The sequence below is a fragment of the Capra hircus genome, chromosome 4 (assembly GCF_001704415.2).
Source record: "Capra hircus breed San Clemente chromosome 4, ASM170441v1, whole genome shotgun sequence".
Lineage (NCBI taxonomy): Eukaryota > Metazoa > Chordata > Mammalia > Artiodactyla > Bovidae > Capra > Capra hircus.
The window spans coordinates 51,909,893-51,931,145 of record NC_030811.1 but is presented as its reverse complement, the minus strand read 5'-3'; the positions used below and the strand labels follow the sequence as shown (position 1 = coordinate 51,931,145).

Here is a 21,253-nt window from a genome sequence, read left to right as displayed (position 1 = left end):
ATAGAGCTGTTGTGTACGTGCACCGTACAGATGGTGCTCCCTCATGGCATTGTCGCTGTTCCCCTTATTTTGTCAAATACAAGTTGTAGCGTGTATTGCATAAGCATAATACGAAGCACAGAGTCTGCATGTTACATACAGATCCCCGTGTGCATTGTACCATGTGGTTCCATCCTTCCAGTGCTTAGGGCCTCTGCCGTAGATGCCTTCATCCACAAGGACTGGCGGAGCCCTGCTCAGCGTGCACACCATGCTGGGTACTGGGGTCTGAGGACAGTTAGAGCAGCCCAGCCTTGAGGAACCCAGTCTGACAGCCATCTCCCAGGAGACACAAGAGGGTGACGGGCAGGACAAGCCAGGACACTCACACCCCCCGCTCCAGGCTCCCCTGCACCTTCACAGGACTGAGCAGGTCTGATTCTCTGAGTCTGGACACTCACCCCTCACGGGCACCTGCTTGCTGGCCAGCCCTTCTTAGCTCAGCTGCAAGGTTTGAAACTCAGAGAACCTATTCTGTTTGGCAACCTGATGACAACTGGTAAGAGAGTCCAGGGTGCCCTGTAGGACCCTTTTTAAAAGAGCTCAGTGGGTGACTTGGGACATTTCTTAGAACTAGATTTCACCCGCCCTGCAAACAAAGGTTGGCTCCCTTAGAGAATATTCAAAAAGAATGAAAAGTGGCGCGGTCCAGAAGGACACCCGAAATGGTGAAGAGCTGTCTTCATACTGTCCATGATACACCTCTGTCACTTTCATGGTGAGACCTTGTCTGTGTCCTCCTGGTGGGCCTGAGGTCAGCTTGCCAACAGCCCACTTCCCCTGTTTGTTTGTTGGTTCCTGCTAGCTGACACAGTGCCTTACTGGCAGGCACCAAAAATGACCTTTCTCTTCTATTTCAGCCTCTCTATACCCTATTTCATGGGGTAGCAAAGAGTCGGACACAACTGAGCGACTGAACTGAACTGAATACCCTATTTAAATATCAGTTGAAAATTGTTTGATTTTTCCCCCCTGGAAATGAATGTTGGTTCTTGTAGGAAGAAGCTCTATACTAGTTACTGGTGGTTAAAAATGGCTTCATGCTTTTCTTACTGTGACATGTAGTCAGAAGAATCTTTACACTGAGACACACACCTGAAACAAGTTTTACAAACACATCTTATACTCTGATACTTTCTATTCCATTCTGTCCATTAAAAAAATAATAATTCTAATTCTGTCCCACAAAAATGACTTCAAGACCCACTTAGGAGTCACAATTTGAAAACACTGAGACTCTGCATCAGAAGTAGGTCTTGAGAGTTGCCTGTTGCCACAAGAAACCTTTATGTTAAATCTCAGTGAATCTCGAGCAGCAACTGGAAGGCTCAGGGGAAAGAGCCATTTTAATCTCCCCCAAAAGTGAAATAGCGGAGCTGATGTGGGAGGTAGGGCGGCGATGTCACCGGGATCCTTGCAGTACCGAAGGGACGTCCTTGTTTCTTATTGTTCATTTTGTTTTCCCTGAAAAATAGCCAGAATATGAGAACAATAAAGGAGACAAGACGTTTTCTTGTGCTTTGGGGGCAGTTTGTTTCTCCTCTCACCAAGATGGAGAGCTGGAGAATTAGGTACCAAAACTCAGTCAGGAGCAAACTGCAGGGGCTTGACTCCGAACTGAGCGGGTAAGAGAAGAACAGAGGCTTCCCTGAAGTTTCAAGGAGAAAGAAGAGGAGGATGGAGGCAAAATAAGAAAGTGCTGATAAGAAAAAGGTTGGTTTTCCCTTTACATCTTTTTCTGGAAACGGGCCTATTCAGTTAGAGGATTTCTTGCCCTCGCTTGGTGGAGTTGTTTTAAAATCTAAACACCCAGTTTTTAGAAGCAGCTAATTTCCATCGCCTTAACCTTAAGGCTTCCATAGAGCTTAAGATTCCATAGATGTTAACCTTAATTCAATCATGGGCTGTGGAGTGAAAGTGACAAGGAAGGAGCCAGGAGCAGGGTCACAGCTTCCGAGCACTGCTCAGCCCTTCAGTGATGGCAGCCACGTCATGGTGGCTGCGCGGCAGTCAGGGCTGCGCAGTCCTGGCCAGTGTGGGGGTGGCGGCCTCTGCGTCCCTCCCGGGTTCCCCTTGTTATGAGTGTACCAGCAGGAGTGCGGCTGCCTGTGACTGCATCATCGACTCGTGGTTCTCACTTTGTCTAAAACCAACACAGTGGAAGGTGACGGGGGATTGGGCTTCTGCATCTCATCTGTCTTGAAGTGGCAGACCCTGGATGTCAGATCCACAGCCGCGTGTGCGTCTCCACATGCCTTCATCACTTGCAGCGTCCACACATAACCCTGTTATGTGGTTAGAAAGCAGTGACCTGGGGTCGCGAGGCCTGTTTCATCTTTGCCTTTCATTTGTGTGTTTAACAAATACATACTGTGTGACTTGGGTGTGCCAGGTGCTCTCAAGGCCACCATGAGTTCAGTGACACGGGTTTGAACATACTGAGAGACGGGCACTTCCCTTCAGGTGAGTTCAAGTTATTAGTGGGATCGTAGACAGGTTAGGAAGGCAAGCTCTAGAGCTAAGGCAGCTATAATAGAACCCTTGCTCCACCACGGAAGAGCTTTGTGACCTTGGACAAGGCACTCTGCCTCTCTGAGCCTTTGTTGTATATAAAATGAAGATATTGTAGTAGGTATCAGCCTCACAGGGCTGTTGTGAGGTTTAAATGAGTGTGCCCCCAATAAGGGTCAGCTGCCCTTAGGACAGTGATGGCAGACCAAGAAGGTCAAGAATTTTTGAGACTTGGCGATGGTCCCTTGAGCCACGAAGTGTGTCTTCCATTGTAATCACTTGTTGTCAATTCATTTAGACTGTTGTTGCTTCAGCTCATATAAAGTGGGTCGGTACCAATTAAAGCTAATTATAATTATAATTCTGTAAGGCAGAGAGGCAACGCTTTGCTAATGTATTTGCCAGAATTTGCCATCCCAGGAAGTGGGCTAGATGTAAGATGGTCCTTGTGGTGAATGAGGCACTCAGCTGGCTCCTAGGCCATGAAGGGGACTCGTCCAGGTGGGTAGATATGGATATAAGTGTGCACAGGCACTCTAGACCCCCTTGTGTTTTCATGTAACTCATGAAATCAACTTTTTACTTCCTTGGCTGACACCCAGGCAGACTCTTCCCACAGTCCTATAGGATATAGTTGCCCTCTGAAATCCTGTCCACTGGGTTTGCTCATTTCCCCAAATGAAATGCTGACATGAGCTCTTGGGGCCACCCACCCAAAGGTACGTCTGTCAATCACTGTCCTGCCCACCTCCGGCTCCCACAGTGGGGATGTGCAGCCATGGAGGATGACAGTGGAAAACTCAACCTGAGAAAGACTCAGTTCAGTCCAGTCGCTCAGTCGTGTCCGACTCTGCGACCCCATGAACCGCAGCACGCCAGGCCTCCCTGTCCATCACCAACACCCGGAGTTCACTCAGACTCACGTCCATCGAGCCCGTGATGCCATCCAGCCATCTCATCCTCGGTCGTCCCCTTCTCCTTCTCCCCCCAATCCCTCCTAGCATCAGAGTCTTTTCCAATGAGTCAACTCTTCACATGATGTGGCCAAAGTACTGGAGCTTCAGCTTTAGCATCATTCCTTCCAAAGAAATCCCAGGGTTGATCTCCTTGCAGTCCAAGGGACTCTCAAGAGTCTTCTCCAACACCACAGTTCAAAAGCATCAATTCTTCGGCGCTAAGCTTTCTTCACAGTCCAACTCTCACATCCATACATGACCACAGGAAAAACCATAGCCTTGACTAGATGGACCTTTGCTGGCAAAGTAACATCTCTGCTTTTGAATATGCTATCTAGGTTGGTCATAATTTTTCTTCCAAGGAGTAAGCGTCCTTTAATTTCATGGCTGCAGTCACCATCTGCAGTGATTTTGGAGCCCCCCAAAATAAAGTCTGACACTCTTTCCACTGTTTCCCCATCTATTTCCCATGAAGTGATGGGACCGGATGCCATGATCTTAGTTTTCTGAATGTTGAGCTTTAAGCCAACTTTTTTCACTCTCCTCTTTCACTTTCATCAAGAGGCTTTTGAGTTCCTCTTCACTTTCTGCCATAAGGGTGGTGTCATCTGCATATCTGAGGTTATTGATATTTCTCCCGGCAGTCTTGATTCCAGCTTGTGCTTCTTCCAGCCCAGTGTTTCTCATGATGTACTCTGCATAGAAGTTAAATAAGCAGGGTGACTATATACAGCCTTGACATACTCCTTTTCCTATTTGGAACCAGTCTGTTGTTCCATGTCCAGTTCTAACTGTTGCTTCCTGACCTGCATAAAAATTTCTCAAGAGGCAGGTCAGGCGGACTGGTATTCCCATCTGTTTCAGAATTTTCCACAGTTTATTGTGATCCATACAGTCAAAGGCTTTGGCAGAGTCAATAAAGCAGAAATAGATGTTTTTCTGGCACTCTCTTGCTTTTTCGATGATCCAGTGGATACTGGCAATTTGATCTCTGGTTCCTCTGCCTTTTCTAAAACCAGCTTGAACATCTAGAAGTTCAAGTTGATGTATTGCTGCAGCCTGGCTTGGAGAATTTTGAGCATTACTTTGCTAGCGTGTGAGATGAGTGCAATTGTGTGGTAGGTTGAGCATTCTTTGACATTACCTTTCTTTGAGATTGGAATGAAAACTGACCTTTTCCAGTCCTGTGGGCACTGCTGAGTTTTCCAAATTTGCTGGCATATTGAGTGCAGCACTTTCACAGCATCATCTTTCAGGATTTGAAATAGCTCAACTGGAATTCCATCACCTCCACTAGCTTTGTTCATAGTGATGCTTTAAAAGGCCCACTTGACTACACATTCCAGGATATCTGGCTCTAGGTGAGTGATCACACCATCGTGATTATCTTGGTCGTGAAGATCTTTTTTGTATAGTTCTTCTGTGTATTCTTGGCACCTCTTCTTAATATCTTCTGCTTCTGTTAGGTCCATACCATTTCTGTCCTTGAAATGTTCCCTTGGTATCTCTAATTTTCTTGAAGAGATCTCTAGTCTTTCCCATTCTGTTGTTTCCCTCTATCTCTTTGCATTGATCGCTGAGGAAGGCTCTTCTTGCTATTCTTTGGAACTCTGCATTCAGATGCTTATATCTTTCCTTTTCTCCTTTGCTTTTTGCTTCTCTTCTTTTCACAGCTATTTGTAAGGCCTCCCCAGAAAGCCATTTTGCTTTTTTGTATTTCTTTTCCATGGGGATGTTCTTGATCCCTGTCTCCTGTACAGTGTCACGAACCTCAGTCCATAATTCATCGGGCACTCTGTCTGTCAGATCTAGTCCCTTAAATCTATTTCTCACTTCCACTGTATAATCATAACGGATTTGATTTAGGTCATACCTGAATGGTCTAGCAGTTTTCCCTACTTTCTTCAATTTGAGTCTGAATTTGGCAATAAGGAGTTCATGATCTGAGCCACAGTCAGCTCCTGGTCTTGTTTTTGCTGACTGTATAGAGTTTCTCCATCTTTGGCTGCAAAGAATATAATCAATCTGATTTTGGTGTTGACCATCTGGTGATGTCCATGTGTAGAGTCTTCTCTTGTGTTGTTGGAAGAGGGTGTTTGCTATGACCAGTGCATTTTCTTGGCAAAGCTCTATTAAGTCTTAGCCCTGCTTCATTCCATATTCCAAGGCCAAATTTGCCTGTTACTCCAGGTGTTTCTTAACTTCCTACTTTTGCATTCCAGTCCCTTATAATGAAAAGGACATCTTTTTTGGGTGTTAGTTCTAAAAGGTCTTACAGGTCTTCATAGAACCGTTCAACTTCAGCTTCTTCAGTGTTACTGGTTGGGACATAGACTTGGATTACTGTGATAGTGAATGGTTTGCCTTGGAAATGAAGAGAAATCATTCTGTCGTTTTTGAGATTGCATCCAAGTACTGCATTTCAGACTCTCTTGTTGACCATGATGGCTACTCCATTTCTTCTAAGAGATTCCTGCCCTCAGTAGTAGATATAGTGGTCATCTGAGTTAAATTCACCCATTCCAGTCCATTTTAGTTTGCTGATTCCTAGAATATTGATGTTCACTCTTGCCATCTCTTGTTTTACCACCTCCCATTTGCCTTAATTCATGGACCTGACATTCTAGGGTCCTATGCAATATTGCTTTTTACAGCATGGAACCTTGCTTCTATCACCAATCACATCCACAACTGGGTATTGTTTTTGCTTTGGCTCCATCCCTTCCTTCTTTCTGGAGTTATTTCTCCACTGATCTCCAGTAGCATATTGGGCACCTACTGACCTGGGGAGTTCCTCATTCAGTATCCTATCATTTTCCCTTTTCATACTGTTCATGGGGTTCTCAAGGCAAGAATACTGAAGTGGCTTGCCATTCCCTTCTCCAGTGGACCACATTTTGTCAGACCTCTCCACCATGACCCACCCATCTTGGGTGGCCTCACAGGCATGGCTTAGTTTCATTGAGTTAGACAAGGCTGTGGTCCTAGTGTGATTAGATTGACTAGTTTTCTGTGAGTATGGTTTCAGTGTGTCTGCCCTCTGATGCCCTCTTGCAACACCTACTGTCTTACTTGGGTTTCTCTTACCTTGGACGTGGGGTATCTCTTCACGGCTGCTCCAGCAAAGTGCAGCCACTGCTCCTTACCTTGAACGAGGGGGTATCTCCTCACTGCCGCCCCTCCTGACCTTGAATGTGGAGTAGCTCCTCTAGGCCCTCCTGTGCCCGTGCAGCCACTGCTCCTTGGACATGAGAAAGATTAGTGGCTGCCAACTCCCACCTGTGACTGAGCAAGGAGAAATTAATTTTCTCGTAGAAATTCTCTCGTTGGTGAAAGTCATTTGTAAATTGTTTAATGATGCCTAAGAATAAGAAAAGCCTGAAAAAATCAACTCTTGGGGCTTTTCTTTGAAACACTGGAATGCTAACACCCAGGAGGGCTGGCCCCACCTTCGGGTGTAGGAGACTAGCCCTGTGCTCCCCACACCGCATGCTGGGCTCCCTCCCCTCCCCTCCTCACCAGCACCTCCAGGCTTTGCTCTGTGTGTCACACCTTTCTGTCAGTCAGGGACATTCCATTCAAAATTGAATCAAAAAGCACGAACTTTGAAACCAAAGACTCAGGTACCAGTCCAGCCTGCCGTTTCTAACTGGGTGACCTTAGACAGGTCCTTCACCTCCTGAACCCCAACTCTTCCCTTTGCAAAACTGGGGAAACAGAGGTTGGTTCCATGAAAAATACATCTCCACATTCCAGGCTTACAGGAGCCACCCCACCACCACCACCTAAATGGCAAAGGCATCTCCTAACTCCTTCCAGTTCCAGAACGCAAGTGTCAAGCAAAATTTGCTCATTCTTAGGTAGCTACAATTTTTATTAAAAGAAATCCAGTAGGCACAGGTAAGTTTAGGTATGGAAGTGTATGCTAGAAGTTAAGGAACATGATTTAAAGGAAAAGTAGGCCAAATTTAAAAAAAAAAAAAAAGCACAGGCGTTTTGGCTATCGTGCCTTTGTGCATCCCTCAAAGCTTCATATTGTGCCCATTAGTGCAGTAAAAATGAAAGTGCTTAAGTGAGAACTAGGGTTGGGCAGAGCCTCAAAGCCATGGGACTTTGTAACCAGAGCATCAGTGAAAACAGTAATCATCCTAACAGAATAATTGCTTGGCTGAATCCCCGCTATAAATCCCCCCGGCACGTTCCCCCAGCATCCCAAGTCCTCTGACCTTTGTCCTTGGGATGCAGATCTTTGCGGGTGTTCTCTCTTCTAAGAGAGCAAGTTCATCCAAATCAGAAATCTCACCCAGTCGGTAAGGGCGATGTTTTTGCAGTTCTGGTTCCTGTGCTGTCAGCCTTCTCAGGAGCACTAGCCCAAAGGAAAGGCTGGCACTTCTGGGAGAACAGCCTCCACTGCTCTAAAGAAGCCACGGCTGTGGGGTTTTCATCTGCTTTTCTAACTGAAGGCCTTCAGGCTTTCCCTTTAGTCATGAGAATGCCGTCTTCTCGACCCTTCAAGAGAGTCAGCGTGGGGAGAGCTGCTGGCCTGTGGCAGGTTTTCAGTTGGCATTGCCAAGGCTTAGAGCTGACTTGTGGAAAGGAAAGGGCAGGGGTGGAGAGATGAAGATGAACCAGTGCTTACGCCACAGCATAGACTTACCCTGCTGGAGTCCCCGGCCAGCAGCCCTGGAGAAAGAGACCTGTGAGATAAACCACTGAACCCCTCTCACTTCTGTGATGTTAACTTGAGGGTGGAGTCAAGGGCTTGTCAAGTTCCTTCTCGTTGCAAAATTCCGACTCACCAACTCACTGTTCCCCAACCCTGCTTCTGGGAGGACACATGCCAGCCCGTCCCCAGACACCTGCTCTGGGCCCACGGGGTGAATTCTTGTGACTCGCATGCTTTCCTCACACCTACCTGCCCCAATCGCTCCCAGCTACAAGAATGGGTGTTGGGGGTCTTTTTCTTCTCTTACACAGAGGAAATGCTTTATAATTTTTTTCTTTAGAACATGCTTCAGAATGAACATTTTATGGATTCTGGGTGATGAGGGCTCAGAACCAGGAGCCTGACTTGATTCTGGGTCCTCCCTCTGCTGGCTGGAGCCCAGCAACCCCTCTGCTAGACTGACTCGGCAGAGATCACACGCACCTCCAGGATCACCTGATCAGTCAAGATCAGGGTTAATGAATGAGCATATGCATTCCTTAACACCCCATCCTGCTTCCCTGGAACAATCCAAAAGCTCACCTCAATGTGATGGCCTCAAAGGTGGCAGTGATGGGTCTGTTTGACCCCTCCAGCTGGCCTGAGGGCAGTGGGCTCCAGAGTAGGTACACAAGACAGTCCATAAGGCGGAGGAAGGAGATACGGAATCTTTACACTTGCTAAGTAAAATATTTCTCATGTTGTTATGTATATTTATTAAACTATCAAGATTGCCAGGAGAAATATCAATAACCTCAGAGATGCAGATGGCACCACCCTCATGGCAGAAAGTGAAGAACAACTAAGGAGCCTCTTGATGAGAGTGAAAGAGGAGAGTGAAAAAGCTGGCTTAAAACGCAACATTAAAAAAACTAAGGTCATGGCATCCGGCCCCATGGCAAATAGATGGGGAAACAATGGAAACAGTGACAGATTTTATTTTCTTGGGCTCCAAAATCACTGCAGATGGTGACTGCAGCCATGAAATTAAAGGACACTTGCTCCTTGGAAGGAAAGTTATGACCAGCCTAGACAGCATATTAAAAAGCAGTGACATTACTTTGCCAACAAAGGTCCATCTAGTCAAATCTATGGTTTTTCTAGTAGTCATGTATGGATGTGAGAGTAGGACTGTAAAGAAAGCTGAGCGCCGAAGAATTGAGGCTTTTGAACTGTGGTGTTGGAGAAGACTCTTGAGAGTCCCTTGGACTGCAAGGAGATCCAACCAGTCAATCCTAGAGGAAATCAGTCCTGAATATTCATTGGAAGGACTAATGCTGAAGCTGAAACTCCAATACTTTGGCTACCTGAGGCAAAGAACTGACTCACTGGAAAAGACCCTGATGCTGGAAAAGATTGAAGGCAGGAGGAGAAGGGGGCCCAGAGAGGATGAGATGGTTGGATGGCATCACTGACTGGATGGACGTGAGTTTGAGCAAGCTCCGGATGTTGGTGATGGACAGGGAAGCCTGGCATGCTGCAGTCCATGGGGTTGCAAAGAGTCGGACATAACTGAGCAGCTGAACTGACTAAACTATTTTATCCTCATCCTTTTATTTGCTTATCTGTTTTACACAGTAATATATTAGTAAATGTTGTTGTTCAGTCATTCAGTCATGTCCGACTCTTTGCGACCCCATGGGCTGCAGCACGCCAGGCTTCCCTGTCAATCACCACGTCCCGGAGTTTGCTCAAACTCACGTCCAGCAAGTCGGTGATGCCATCCAACCATCTCATCCTCTCTTGGCCCCCTTCTCCTCTTGCCTTCAATCTTTCCAGCATCAGGGTCTGTATGTCATTTATATTCAGTATATTCACTCACACTCCCCTTCAGGAGGCAGTGACCAGTTTTTTATTGGCTGGGATATAGGATCCAAGAGCTGTTCGCCCGCTGCTAGGAGAGCCAGCCTTGCTCCATCCTGCTTTCCTGAAATGAGGGATGGTGTGGGGAGTGGCAGGATTATTTAGCAAAGGGTGATAAGTGCTGGGAATCCCTTCATTCAGATGTTTGAGATGGCAGATAAAGCCAAGATTGAAACCGAGCCAGGTTGGAGTGGACTTTTCTCCTTGGAAAGACATGAGCATGTGAGTAAAGTAAAGCAGAGCGGGTGGGCCCAGATACTTCTCAGCTAAAGCTGTAACTTTCATTTAGGTTAGTGTTTCCTAGGGTTCAAATATGTGTGAAAAGAGCTTAAGAGCAGTAGGTTTGAGGCCCTCAGATGTTTTCTGAAGACACTGTGGGCCCTGCTGACAAGTTTTCTGGCTGTGATCACCAAGCGGATGCCAGCCTCTGAGTATGTGCCGCTTTTTGGAACAGCAGCCCCTCGACCTGCAGGAGGCCCTCTCACTGCAGGCATGGCTGGGGACATTCCTCTTATTTGATGACAGGGTGGCACTTGGAGTGGGCTTACTCCCTGGCGGCTCAGTGGCAAAGAGCCTGCCTGCCAGTGCAGGAAACACAGCAGGCTTGGGTTTGATCCCTCAGTTGGGAAGATCGCCTGGGAGAGGAAATGGCAGCCCATTCCAGTATTCTTTCCTGGAACATCCATCCCATGGACAGAGGGGCCTGGCAGGCTACAGTCCATGGGGCTGCAGAGTCAGACACGACTGAGCGACTTAAACAACAGCAGCAGCACTTGGAGCACAGGAATACAAGGAACAGCAGGTTCCCCACCCCCACCAGCTCAGCTCAGTTCAGTCGCTCAGTCGTGTCCGACTCTGCGACCCCACGAGTCGCAGCACGCCAGGCCTCCCTGTCCATCACCAGCTCCCGGAGTTCACTCAGACTCGCGTCCATCGAGTTGGTGATGCCATCCAGCCATCTCATCCTCTGTCGTCCCCTTCTCCTACTGCCCCCAATCCCTCCTAGTATCAGAGAGAGTCTTTTCCAATGAGTCAACCCCCTACCTCCTCTGTTTTTTTTTTTTTTTAAAAAGCAAGTACCCTCAAGAAAGCATGAGGGAACAGTGGATGAAACTTTTCATGTGAACTTTTGCCTATTTATTTACCAAATACTTTTGTAATGCTTACGATATGCCACTGTTCTAAATCCTTTTAAAAGCAGGAACTCAGTTGGCCCTCACAACAACCTTAAGAGGTAGTCGTATTATCAGTCCATTTTGCAGATGCGGAATCTAAAGCTCAGAGAGGTTACATCACTTGCCTGGGGTGACACAGCTTATCTGCGGCAGCACCACGGATCACACGGGCTCCCAGCCTGGCCCCTGTAGATGTGTCTGCATGAGCAGTCCTCAGTGAGCACCATGCCTCTCTTGTGACATGGAATCCTTCTTGTAGTTTTTCTACTGGAGATCCCCAAACCTCCAAATTTTCTTATTTTTGTTAGGTTTCACAACAGTCTTTTCTAAAAAATAGTATCATTTTACATGCAATATTATAGGGTCGTATTATTACAAAAGTGATATTATACTGTCTTCGTCTTTATTTCTTTTGGCTGCACTGGATTTTCGCTGCTGCACAAGAGCGTTCTCCAGTGACAGGAGGGGCTTCTCTTTGTTGCGGTGCACGAGCTTCTCACTGCAGTGGCTTCTCTCACTGCAGGGCACAGGCTCCAGGCTCGCCGGCTCAGCAGTTGTGGCACACCAGCTCAGTTGCCCTGCGGCACGTGGATCCTCCCGGACCAGGGATGGAGCCCGTGTCCCCTGCGCTGGCAGGCAGACTCCCATCCATTGCACCACCAGGGAGGCCCATAGCCTCACTTTGGCTTCCTGTGCCAGGTGCTTTATCAATATTAATTTTAACCCTTGAATTAAACTGAAGGGAAGAGTCTTTCCCCCATTTCACAGAAGAGAAAGAAGAGGCCAGGTAGTCACTCAGCTGACTGTCCAGCCAAGGCATGAACCCAGGGCCGTGCACTGCTCAGCTTCTGTTACAGGACAGAACTCAGTAGAATCAGATCCTTCTCGATCCCCATCCCAGGCAGGCAGTTTCACAAAGCACCCAGAGGACCCTGTGGTGTGTGAGCACGCCTATACTCGCAAAGGCATCCTGATGTGGATGGTGACTTGTGGTCCCCCTTCCTGCAACACTTGGGACTGGATGCCGCGTAGTTTCCAAGCAGCTGTGTCCACAGGATCAATCCCTTGGTCCTGGCCCCTTTGATCTGGAGGAGTTTTGAAGTTTTATCTTCTGCTGGGCTTCATTAAGCCCTCGGTTGGTCTGAGGCTTTCCTCCGCACCCCCTCTACCCCAGTTGTAAATGTTGTGCAATTTTTAGTATTCAGGTTAACAAATTAGCCCAATTAGATGGGTAAATTAGTCATTCTCACTTTCTTAAGTCCCACTGGAAGAGCTTTGCGAAACAGCATTTATAGTTTTCTAACAAGCAATTTAAAGGACACCGGCATGTGGCATTTGTTTAAGAGTAAAATGTCCTAAACAGTGCCCTGCTGAAAAAGAGATTTTGAAATATGCTCACAGACCGACTCAGGACCTTGGCAGAGTGGCACTCGTGTGCTGTCTTGATCCCTGGGGTCTCCAGCCAAACACAGCGGGGCTTACTGAAACCCACGTTGAATACCAACGCCTCATTTTTGCCTGGTTGTTTTTCTGCACCGCCCAAGTTTCTAAACAGGCTGCTTTGAATTCTGAGTGGTAGATAGTGGAGGACCAGAAGCATGGAGGTTGAGAAATACCCTCCTCCCCCCACCCCAGTCCCCAGAGAGCTGCTGGCATTGGAGGCCAGGAAAACATCACCTGGGGAAAACTGACTGCTTTAATCGCTAACTGAGAATGTGTAAGCTCTTGAACCACACGGTGCTCAGTTGCTGTGTGTGTATGAGAGTGACAGTCCTCCTCACCTCACAGGGTCACCAGAGGGTTAAATGAGATGATGCATCTAACATGCCTGAAACATACGAGGCCCTCGTTCACCTTGAGGTCCCTTCCTCCCTTCCTGGATCCTTTTAAGTGTTCACCTCATGCTGGCGTCGTTCCTGGCTTGCCTGGCTCTTCAAACAATCTTATTAATGCCTATTAAAATGAAACCCAATAAAAGTGCCAATATTTGGTGTTGAAATAATTGATGTAGCAGAGGGAGCCCACAGTGAGCACCCAGGCAGGCCCCTGCTGCAATTTAGCTTCACACCTGGGGATGAATTTCACAACTGTAATTGCTACCATATAATTCTTATTAATGTTGTGCTATAATTCCTATTTATTCCACGAGGCTTGTAAATGCATTAGAACTTGTCAGCATATTATTTTACACTGTTTATGATCTGTAGAATTATGTCCTTCAGGGTTGTATTGTGCAAAAACTCCACATAAATGGCTGTAGACCTCGTTAAAAAAAAAGGGGAGGGGGTTGCTTATTGAAGTGGTTCTCCATCCCCTCCATGCTGAGCAGAAGTTGGTGAGGCAGATTTTTAGTTCCATTCTGAGCAGAGCTCTTAACCTCGGGGTACAAGGGGATCCCAGCATGTGTCCGAGCTCTCTGCTGAGGGGGCTCAGCCGGCCCTCCCTCCCAGGAAAGGTGGTGTGTACTGAAAGGCAGGTGCTGTTCGCTGGGGACAGGTGTGGTAGGGAATTGTTGGGTCTTCCTCTAGCTGGACCTGCATGCTGGTGACAACATCGTGCCCCCAGAGCTCTGGGTGTTTCAGCTGCCTGCTCCCTAGCTTGGGGTAGCCTCCCTTTAGTGCCACATTTCTTCGTGGTCTTCCCAGCTCAGCTTATAAAGAAAAAGATCTGAAATGAATTCCCACTGCAGTGTAAATACCTAGTAAGTGTAAAATGTAACCCCTCCCACAGATTTCTGTATTTACTATGGTGATAAAGCCTGAAAACGAAGGGCACAGAATTCTGCTCATTGAAGTGTCATGTGCCTCCTGTGTGTGTGTGTGCATGTGTGTGTTGGGACAGGGGTCTATCTGTTGTGCTCGGTTATAGCAGTCACCTTTGCTGGAGAATTGCATTCAAGTTCTTGCACAGCTAACTCCTTACCGTGAACCCTGGTCTCTCTGATGGGAAAACAGATACCCTCCCCCTCAGGGCTGTCCTCGGGACTAGATGCCCTTGCAGTCCCTGGGTGCCCTAGATGTCCTCTTCCAGGGCAGTCGGAGCTGCCTGTCCCTTCACTGCCATGCCTCCTGTCCTGCAGGGACACTCCTGACACTCCTTGCATTTCTGCTCTGGCCCCGCAGGCAGCGAGTACGACGAGGAGGAGGTGGATTATGAGGAGTCAGATAGTGACGAGTCCTGGACCACAGAGAGTGCCATCAGCTCTGAAGCCATCCTCAGCTCCATGTGCATGAATGGAGGGGAGGAGAAGCCTTTTGCCTGCCCGGTTCCTGGATGTAAAAAGAGATACAAGGTAAAAGAAACACCCTCTCCCTTGGCATAACAGGATGGAAAATGGCAAGCCGTGTCAGTTGAGTCTGGGGAGAGGTGCTTCCCTCTGCGGAACCGATTGGGTGTATGGCCGCCCTCAGGTCAGGGCTAGCTCTGGTCTCTGGGTGGGTTTTCCCCTTTGCTGATCTGTGTGGGAACTATAGGTCAGATTTTTGTTGTTGTTGTGGGAGGATCATGTCTTTGATATTCTTCAAATTCATGTCAAATCAGGCAGAATATCAAATGTGTCACCTGTTTGTTTGCCAAACACCTTTCCCCGTGGCTGGATCTGCAGGTGGTTCACAGACCACTTTGAAGTCTTAAAGCCTACAGACGGTTCACAGAGCTCTTTTGGAAAACATTGTAGGGTATTTTCTTCCAGCTAAGGAAGCCCTTGCCCACGTACCCCCAATGGCATGAAAAGAGATGAGGAAAAAGGGGGCCTTTGGTATTTTTCACACCTAACCATCAGCTCTAGCTTCAGCAAAGTCTCTGTAGACGGCACAAAACCTGTGTCTCTGCAGGCCTGACTCTGGCTGTCAGGGGAGCCAGGGGCACTAAATTCTCTATTGAGAAAAACTCCAAGGGACAAAACACTGAGAAACACCCACACATTCAAATGTGGGTCCAGAGGACATTTCAAGAAAACAAATCTGCAGACTTTCCCATGAAGCATTAGCAGCTCTTTAAATCCAACTGTGAAAAAAATAAAAATCAAAAACAGGTTCGGTGCCTGTGATGAGATGCTAATTTCCCCAAAGCTCAGCAGATTGACTATTTCTAAAGAAAGGCTTGAAAAATATGATAGCATAAGCACTTCCTGTATTATTCCCTCAATATGTCTCTGAACACACACACACACGATTATTTTAGTATTTAGTTCCTGCTCCTGATATTAAAGCATAAAGCACAAATGTATCATAGGTAAGTGGCTCAGGGTTTCACCAACTCTGCACACGGTTAAATGTTTATCATGGAAAGTCCAGATGAAACCCCAGGATGGAGACGTGAGGTCCCATGAGTGTGCCCTGATGCAGTGCCGTGTCCCCAGTGCACACGTACATTCTTGTGGGTCAGAAGGCATCGTGGTAGTGGGGTGTGGTAGGAAAAGAATGAAATGGTTACCTCAGGAAGCGAGGAGCCCAAGGGATTGTTCAAGAAACTAGTTTGTCCAGAGGACAGCTCTGCTTGCAGAGAGATTTTCTCTTCTCTATGTGAAAATGGAGAAAGCTGGACAAGGACACTGCTCTTGTGTCCCGCCTGCCCTTGGATGCGCCTGCCCTCCATGCTTCTCGGGAGCTGGTACACCGTGCTTTGCTGTCTTCCTGCCTTCTCTCAAGGGTCCAAACACTGTTTTAGGGGTGTCTTACACATCAGCTAAGTTAAAGGAGGGAGCAAAGTAATAACCCAGACTGCGACTGACTGGAAAACAAAAAATGACGTAGGGGAATGTAAGCTACACCCTTTATTTAAATAAAGGGAATGTAAGTTACACCCTTTATTTTGGCCAAAGAGAGTGAAGCCTTCTCTCTTTCCACCTCTAGCTTCATTCTGTTTTTACACCCCTTTCCCCTGGCCACTTCTACTTTCTTGTCATTACTCTTTTGCTTCTATTTTTCTTTAATTTCCAGTAGTTTCTGCCTTCCTGCAGTTTGTTTGCATCTAGGTCGATGAGGGCTTTGGGGGAGTGTCCTTTCTCCATCTAAGGCCCAAAGAAAATTGCATGAAACTTGGGCTGTGGAGGCTGCCTGTTTCAATACCACAGACTGGCAAATGACATGGGTGGCAATTAGTGGGCGTGATTTCCATGAGGGAAGTGTGAGTTTCCTTTCCTGGGCCAGAATACCAGGTAATGGTGCATGGGACAGGAACAAATGCGTAACTGCTCCTCCTAACCAGCTGCTTGAGGTAAAGGTAGTCATATTACCTAACTCTTTAGTCTCACTCTCTCCTGGGAAGTCACCGGCTGCAGGGCAGTGGTGTTCTCTAGTGTAATTGTTTCACCTTCTTTACTGCATGGTTGTTGGATTGGATTTTGGTGAGAGGAGGGCAAAATGAGCTAGTGCACTGTGGTGTCAGGCAGAATCCACAAGGGCTGCCATCTTGTTCATCCCCACGGCCAGCTTCAGACATGTCTCATTCCTTGCCCTGCCTATTGGCAGGGGGTTTCTCATCCACGAGGCTCTTGGGCACTGACTCAGGATCAGCTCTTCTCACCATTTCAGTGGCATTTGCAGAACTGAGAGAAGATGAGCATCTAACTGCCCAGACTTCATATAGAGTAGGGCATAGGAGCCAGCAGTACAGTGGTTTCCCATGTTAATTCTTTTGCCTCTAAATGCCCCCCTTTCCCTCCTCTCGTTGTCTTCATTCCCATTTCTCAAAGGACAGCTCAAATGTTTGTGGGAGCCCTTACCAGCTTCCCAGACTGAAGTTCCCCCTCATCCTAAAGTTCTGTCATCTGACCTTTCTATCTCATCTGTTCACACGACTGGCAGAGCACTTATGATCTTATTAGCCCAAGTGCTTACAGCTCAAAGACCCTTCTGCATGCAGCTCACGTCCAGAACATTAAGTAAATACCCTAAGGATAAAGGGATAAAATGCATGAGGAAGAGGGGGGCAATGTGGGCTCCCCACTGACTAACGGAACCCCAAAGCCGCAACACGATTCATTCTTCTGCGCTCCTCGCAGACATTCCAGGCCAGGAGCACAACTGATTCCATCCCCCTTGGTTCTGCACAAAGTTTCTCTGAAAGAGTCCTTGGCTACACAGAGAACACAGCATTTCAGCAGCATAAAGCAAGCTTGGTCTCTGGCATCTGTGTAGATACAGTCAAGCACACATGTAGCTCCAGACTGTCCCAAGAAGGACACGTCAGCCTTTCTCCCCTTCAGTGGATCTAAATCTCCTTGCCTCTCCTGAGGGTCCCCCTAGAAGCCCTGGTGGGAGCATAACTGACCTTTCTGGATAAAACTTGGCAGAACATAGAGCTTTTAAAAATGTTCAAATTCTTCAGTTCCATAATTTTCCTAGAAATTTATGCTATTTTCAAAAAATATTGATGAGGGAATCCAACCTTGTGTGTGTATATATATACACACATATACATACATACATACAAAGCAAAAAATACTGAAACACCTCAGATGTTAAACTGTGACTCTGTTATACAGTCTTAGGCGTCTCTCTACTTTCTCCATGTCTACAATTACCTACACTGAACACACATTACAGTAAGGACCATGGGAGAAAAAGACCTGGTTCCCACCTGACTTGCCCTGGACATCCCATGTGCTGCTATGTCAAGTATGACAGAGGAAGACTTGCAGTGCCGTCTCTGGGGCAGGTGGGGTGTCACCATGCTGCTCCACATGCCTTCACTGTTTTAGCTTAAATGGCAACCCACTCCAGTGTTCTTGCCTGGAAAATCCAACGGACAGGAGTCTGGCGGGCTACAGGCCATGGGGTCGCCAAGAGTCGGACACGACAGAGCAACTAACACTTTCACCATCTCCAAGCCCAGCTTTGGTTTCTTCATTTTTCTTCCACATCAGATACCCAAATGACTTCATCCTCTCCTTTGTGTAGAACATCAAGGTTCACAGGAAACTGAAAGTTAGGATTTTACATGGTACACATTACATATTGTACTTACACAAGCCTGAATACTGACAGAGATCAAATAGTTAAGGCGTGGTGGCCCAGCGTGTGGTGTCCTAACTTTAGCTCTCATGATTTGATCTGGAGTAGAATTTTGTTGTTCGATCGGGTCAGTTCCCTCAGCAGGCAGGGAGTTCCTGGCATGGGAAAGAACCAGTGCCACCTCAGGTCCTCCTCTGTACCTAATGCGTGCCCCTTCCTGGGTCAGATCACTGTAAGTCAGAGACAGTTTTCTCCAGACTGAGTGTCCTAGTCCTTCCCAACTTTTAACAATTTTTCAGGGACTAGCAGCTGGCCCTGCTAATTAACAGCACGTTAGGTACGTGGACTCGGGGGAGAAAGGGGCTCTGGAGCCAAGCATCCCTGGGTTCCCATTTCGGTTCTGTCACTTACCAGCTTCGTGACCTGGTCAAGTCAACTTCTCTGAGTGTCAGTTTTTAGTTAAAACCTGAGTGCTGAATAAGACAGTAGATACCAAGTGCTTGGCATGAGGAAAAGTTCTGCTAGTGACGTTCCTTGCCCTGTCAGAGCTTAATCCTGTTTCTCCTTTTCAGAGATCAGAGGATTTAATAAGCATTTCAAGTTGCCTGACATTTATTTTTGTCACTGTGAATATTTTTAAAAGACCAAACTCATTTCAGGATCTCTGCAGTTAGGAGCTTCAGCAAAGCTTTTGCGTCTTGGAAAGTGAAGTTCCCATAGTTATCTGTGAATGAACAGATAGGGAAATGTTACATCTGATTAGAGATATAACTAACATCTGTGAGAAGGTTGTCCCATGACCCTTGTGAACATTTTAATCACAGCAACAAAGAGAGAAGTTGGTAAGGTAGTTTATTTTAGGCTCTTTGGAGTCAACCCAGAGCTGCCATGTTTCCACACGTGTAGCTGGCTTCCTGATTTTTCCAGAATAACAAAGCTGACGTATGTATCAGTCCCACAGCCACACACAACACAGCATTTACTTTCAAGCTGGGTACAGATCACAGATCCTATTGGAATCACCTCAACCCTGGACATGACCTTCCCCTGCTGAACTCCAGATCTGGATTCACACTGGACAGGTTTCCCATGGCTTTAGCAATTTCTAGTTTCACACCTTGCCTCACTTATTAAAAAAAAACCTCAGCCTGGATGGAGTATCTTAAGTTCTGGTCCTGTTGGAGTTGCTAAACACACAGGGGTACCTGGATCTATAACGATCCTTCTTACAAGTTCCCTATGAAATGTTTTAGTAACTCCTCATCCACAGAAAGCAACCACCCCGAGGTACTCCATTAAGTATTGGGCTGATAGACAATGCTTATCTTTGTATGCTGGCCCTAGCTAGGTGGCTCTCACCTGGGTCTCCCATGCCACTGCAGTGGGGTACTAGCTGGGGGCTAGATACATAGGTCGGCTTCTTTACCCATGTGCCTAGGCTCCTGGTAGGATAGCTGGAGCGGCAAGGGGTTGGTCGCTCTTAATGGGTCCGATTCTGCACGGTCAATGCTCTCTCCACACCCTACCACGGCAGTCTCCTAGTTGCTAGCATGCCTCTAGAAGACCAGTGAAGGGCTTCCTCACCCTGCATGCAGGGATTAATGCAAGACCCACAAGGGCTGAAGAGGCAGAACGCTGACCTTTATGGAAGAAGTTTTATCTGTCCTTGAGCTTCAACTCACCAGACAGACTACAAGATTCTTTTAAGCATAGACAACTGGTTGCTATCTGTTGCCCCTGGGTTCAACAGTGTCAAAAGGATTCTCTTCCATAGGACTTTTAAAAAGAATTATGTGCACGGTGCATCTCCAATAGGGAAATACAGTGATAACCACTGAACATATTTTGTTTCATGGCAAATCTCTCAATTTCTTCCAGAATGAAGCATGTTCTAACAAACTCACTCAGATACTTGTGGAGCATCTACTATGTGCCAGGCACTGTGCTTGATGCTCATTAAACAACAGCAGTTTGTTCCTATTCTTTGGGAGCTCGACAAGGGCATCCTGTGAAGTAGAAGATGGTTATGTTGGAATCCTTTAGTTGGGCATAGGACTGGGCTCAATGGGCCTACACTCAGGTAATACTTTGAATAATAGCCCACTCTTCTGGTGATTGATGCTCAGCAACTCAAGCCTTTTCTTCTTTCCCCCTAGTGCTCAACCTGACAGTAGCTGACCTGGAAGTTAAGATCCATGTTATAGTACCACCTCTGCCATTTGTTCTTCCATCAGTTTACTAAATGCCCCAAGTCTGTTTACTTGCCATTTAACTGGGATAAAGGAAAAGTAATTTGGTTAAATCTATAGTGATTCTAGGCATGAAGTCTTAAACAGAATGTGCATGTGAGGTAGCAAAACCAACAAACAGAAATCCAGATAGCATGCAGATACTTCATGTATCACTTAGGATTTATATGCCAATTTGAAGTTTGGAAGTCTTCTGTTGCTAAGAATTTCAGAAACTGACATTTTCAAAGTTCAATGTATGTTTGGAATGTAGTACATAAATAAAAGCAGCATCCTGTCTGCCCACAGGTGCTTAATAACACACAACTGTACTGGGGCAGGATTTAAATAGGCAGAGATACAGGCTTAATGCAGAGTAGAAAAAGAACAAAAATTCTCTAAGTAAGGTAGGAATTATCATGATTGGCTGGGAACAAGACATGCTGAGTTTCCAGTCAAGAATTTATACGTCTTGAACTTTTATTACCCTTTGTTTTCTTTTAGATTTTTTTGTTTTGGCTATCTTGGATAGATTTATATAATTGTTCACTGGCAACATTCTTCAGACAGAACTATGCCTGTACAGTCGATGAGTCTTTACTATGTATTTTATGTAAAACTCAAACTCGGTACTTTCAGAGTAACTGAGGCCTACTTGAAATGGCCTTGGGGTAGCTGTGTGCATAACCCTGTCTGCACAGACCACAGTGAACACACTGGACTGCTTTGGTCACAACTGGAGTTAACGAAAGCCTGTTCTGTATACAGTTGCCATCTGAGAGATGTCCAGTTGCAGTCAGACCCACACTAAGGTTTTCCC

General features: G+C 46.7%; 1 protein-coding gene across 1 annotated transcript in view; it reads left to right on the top strand.

Annotated features, from left to right (window-relative positions):
- The window catches only part of JAZF1 (JAZF zinc finger 1), a 331,833-nt gene that overhangs the window by 308,165 nt on the left and 2,415 nt on the right, over nt 1–21,253 (top strand). Inside the window, exon 4 of the mRNA XM_018047096.1 lies at nt 14,372–14,541. Within this exon, the coding sequence (XP_017902585.1) occupies nt 14,372–14,541 (170 nt within the window). The remainder of the gene's footprint in view (nt 1–14,371; nt 14,542–21,253) is intronic.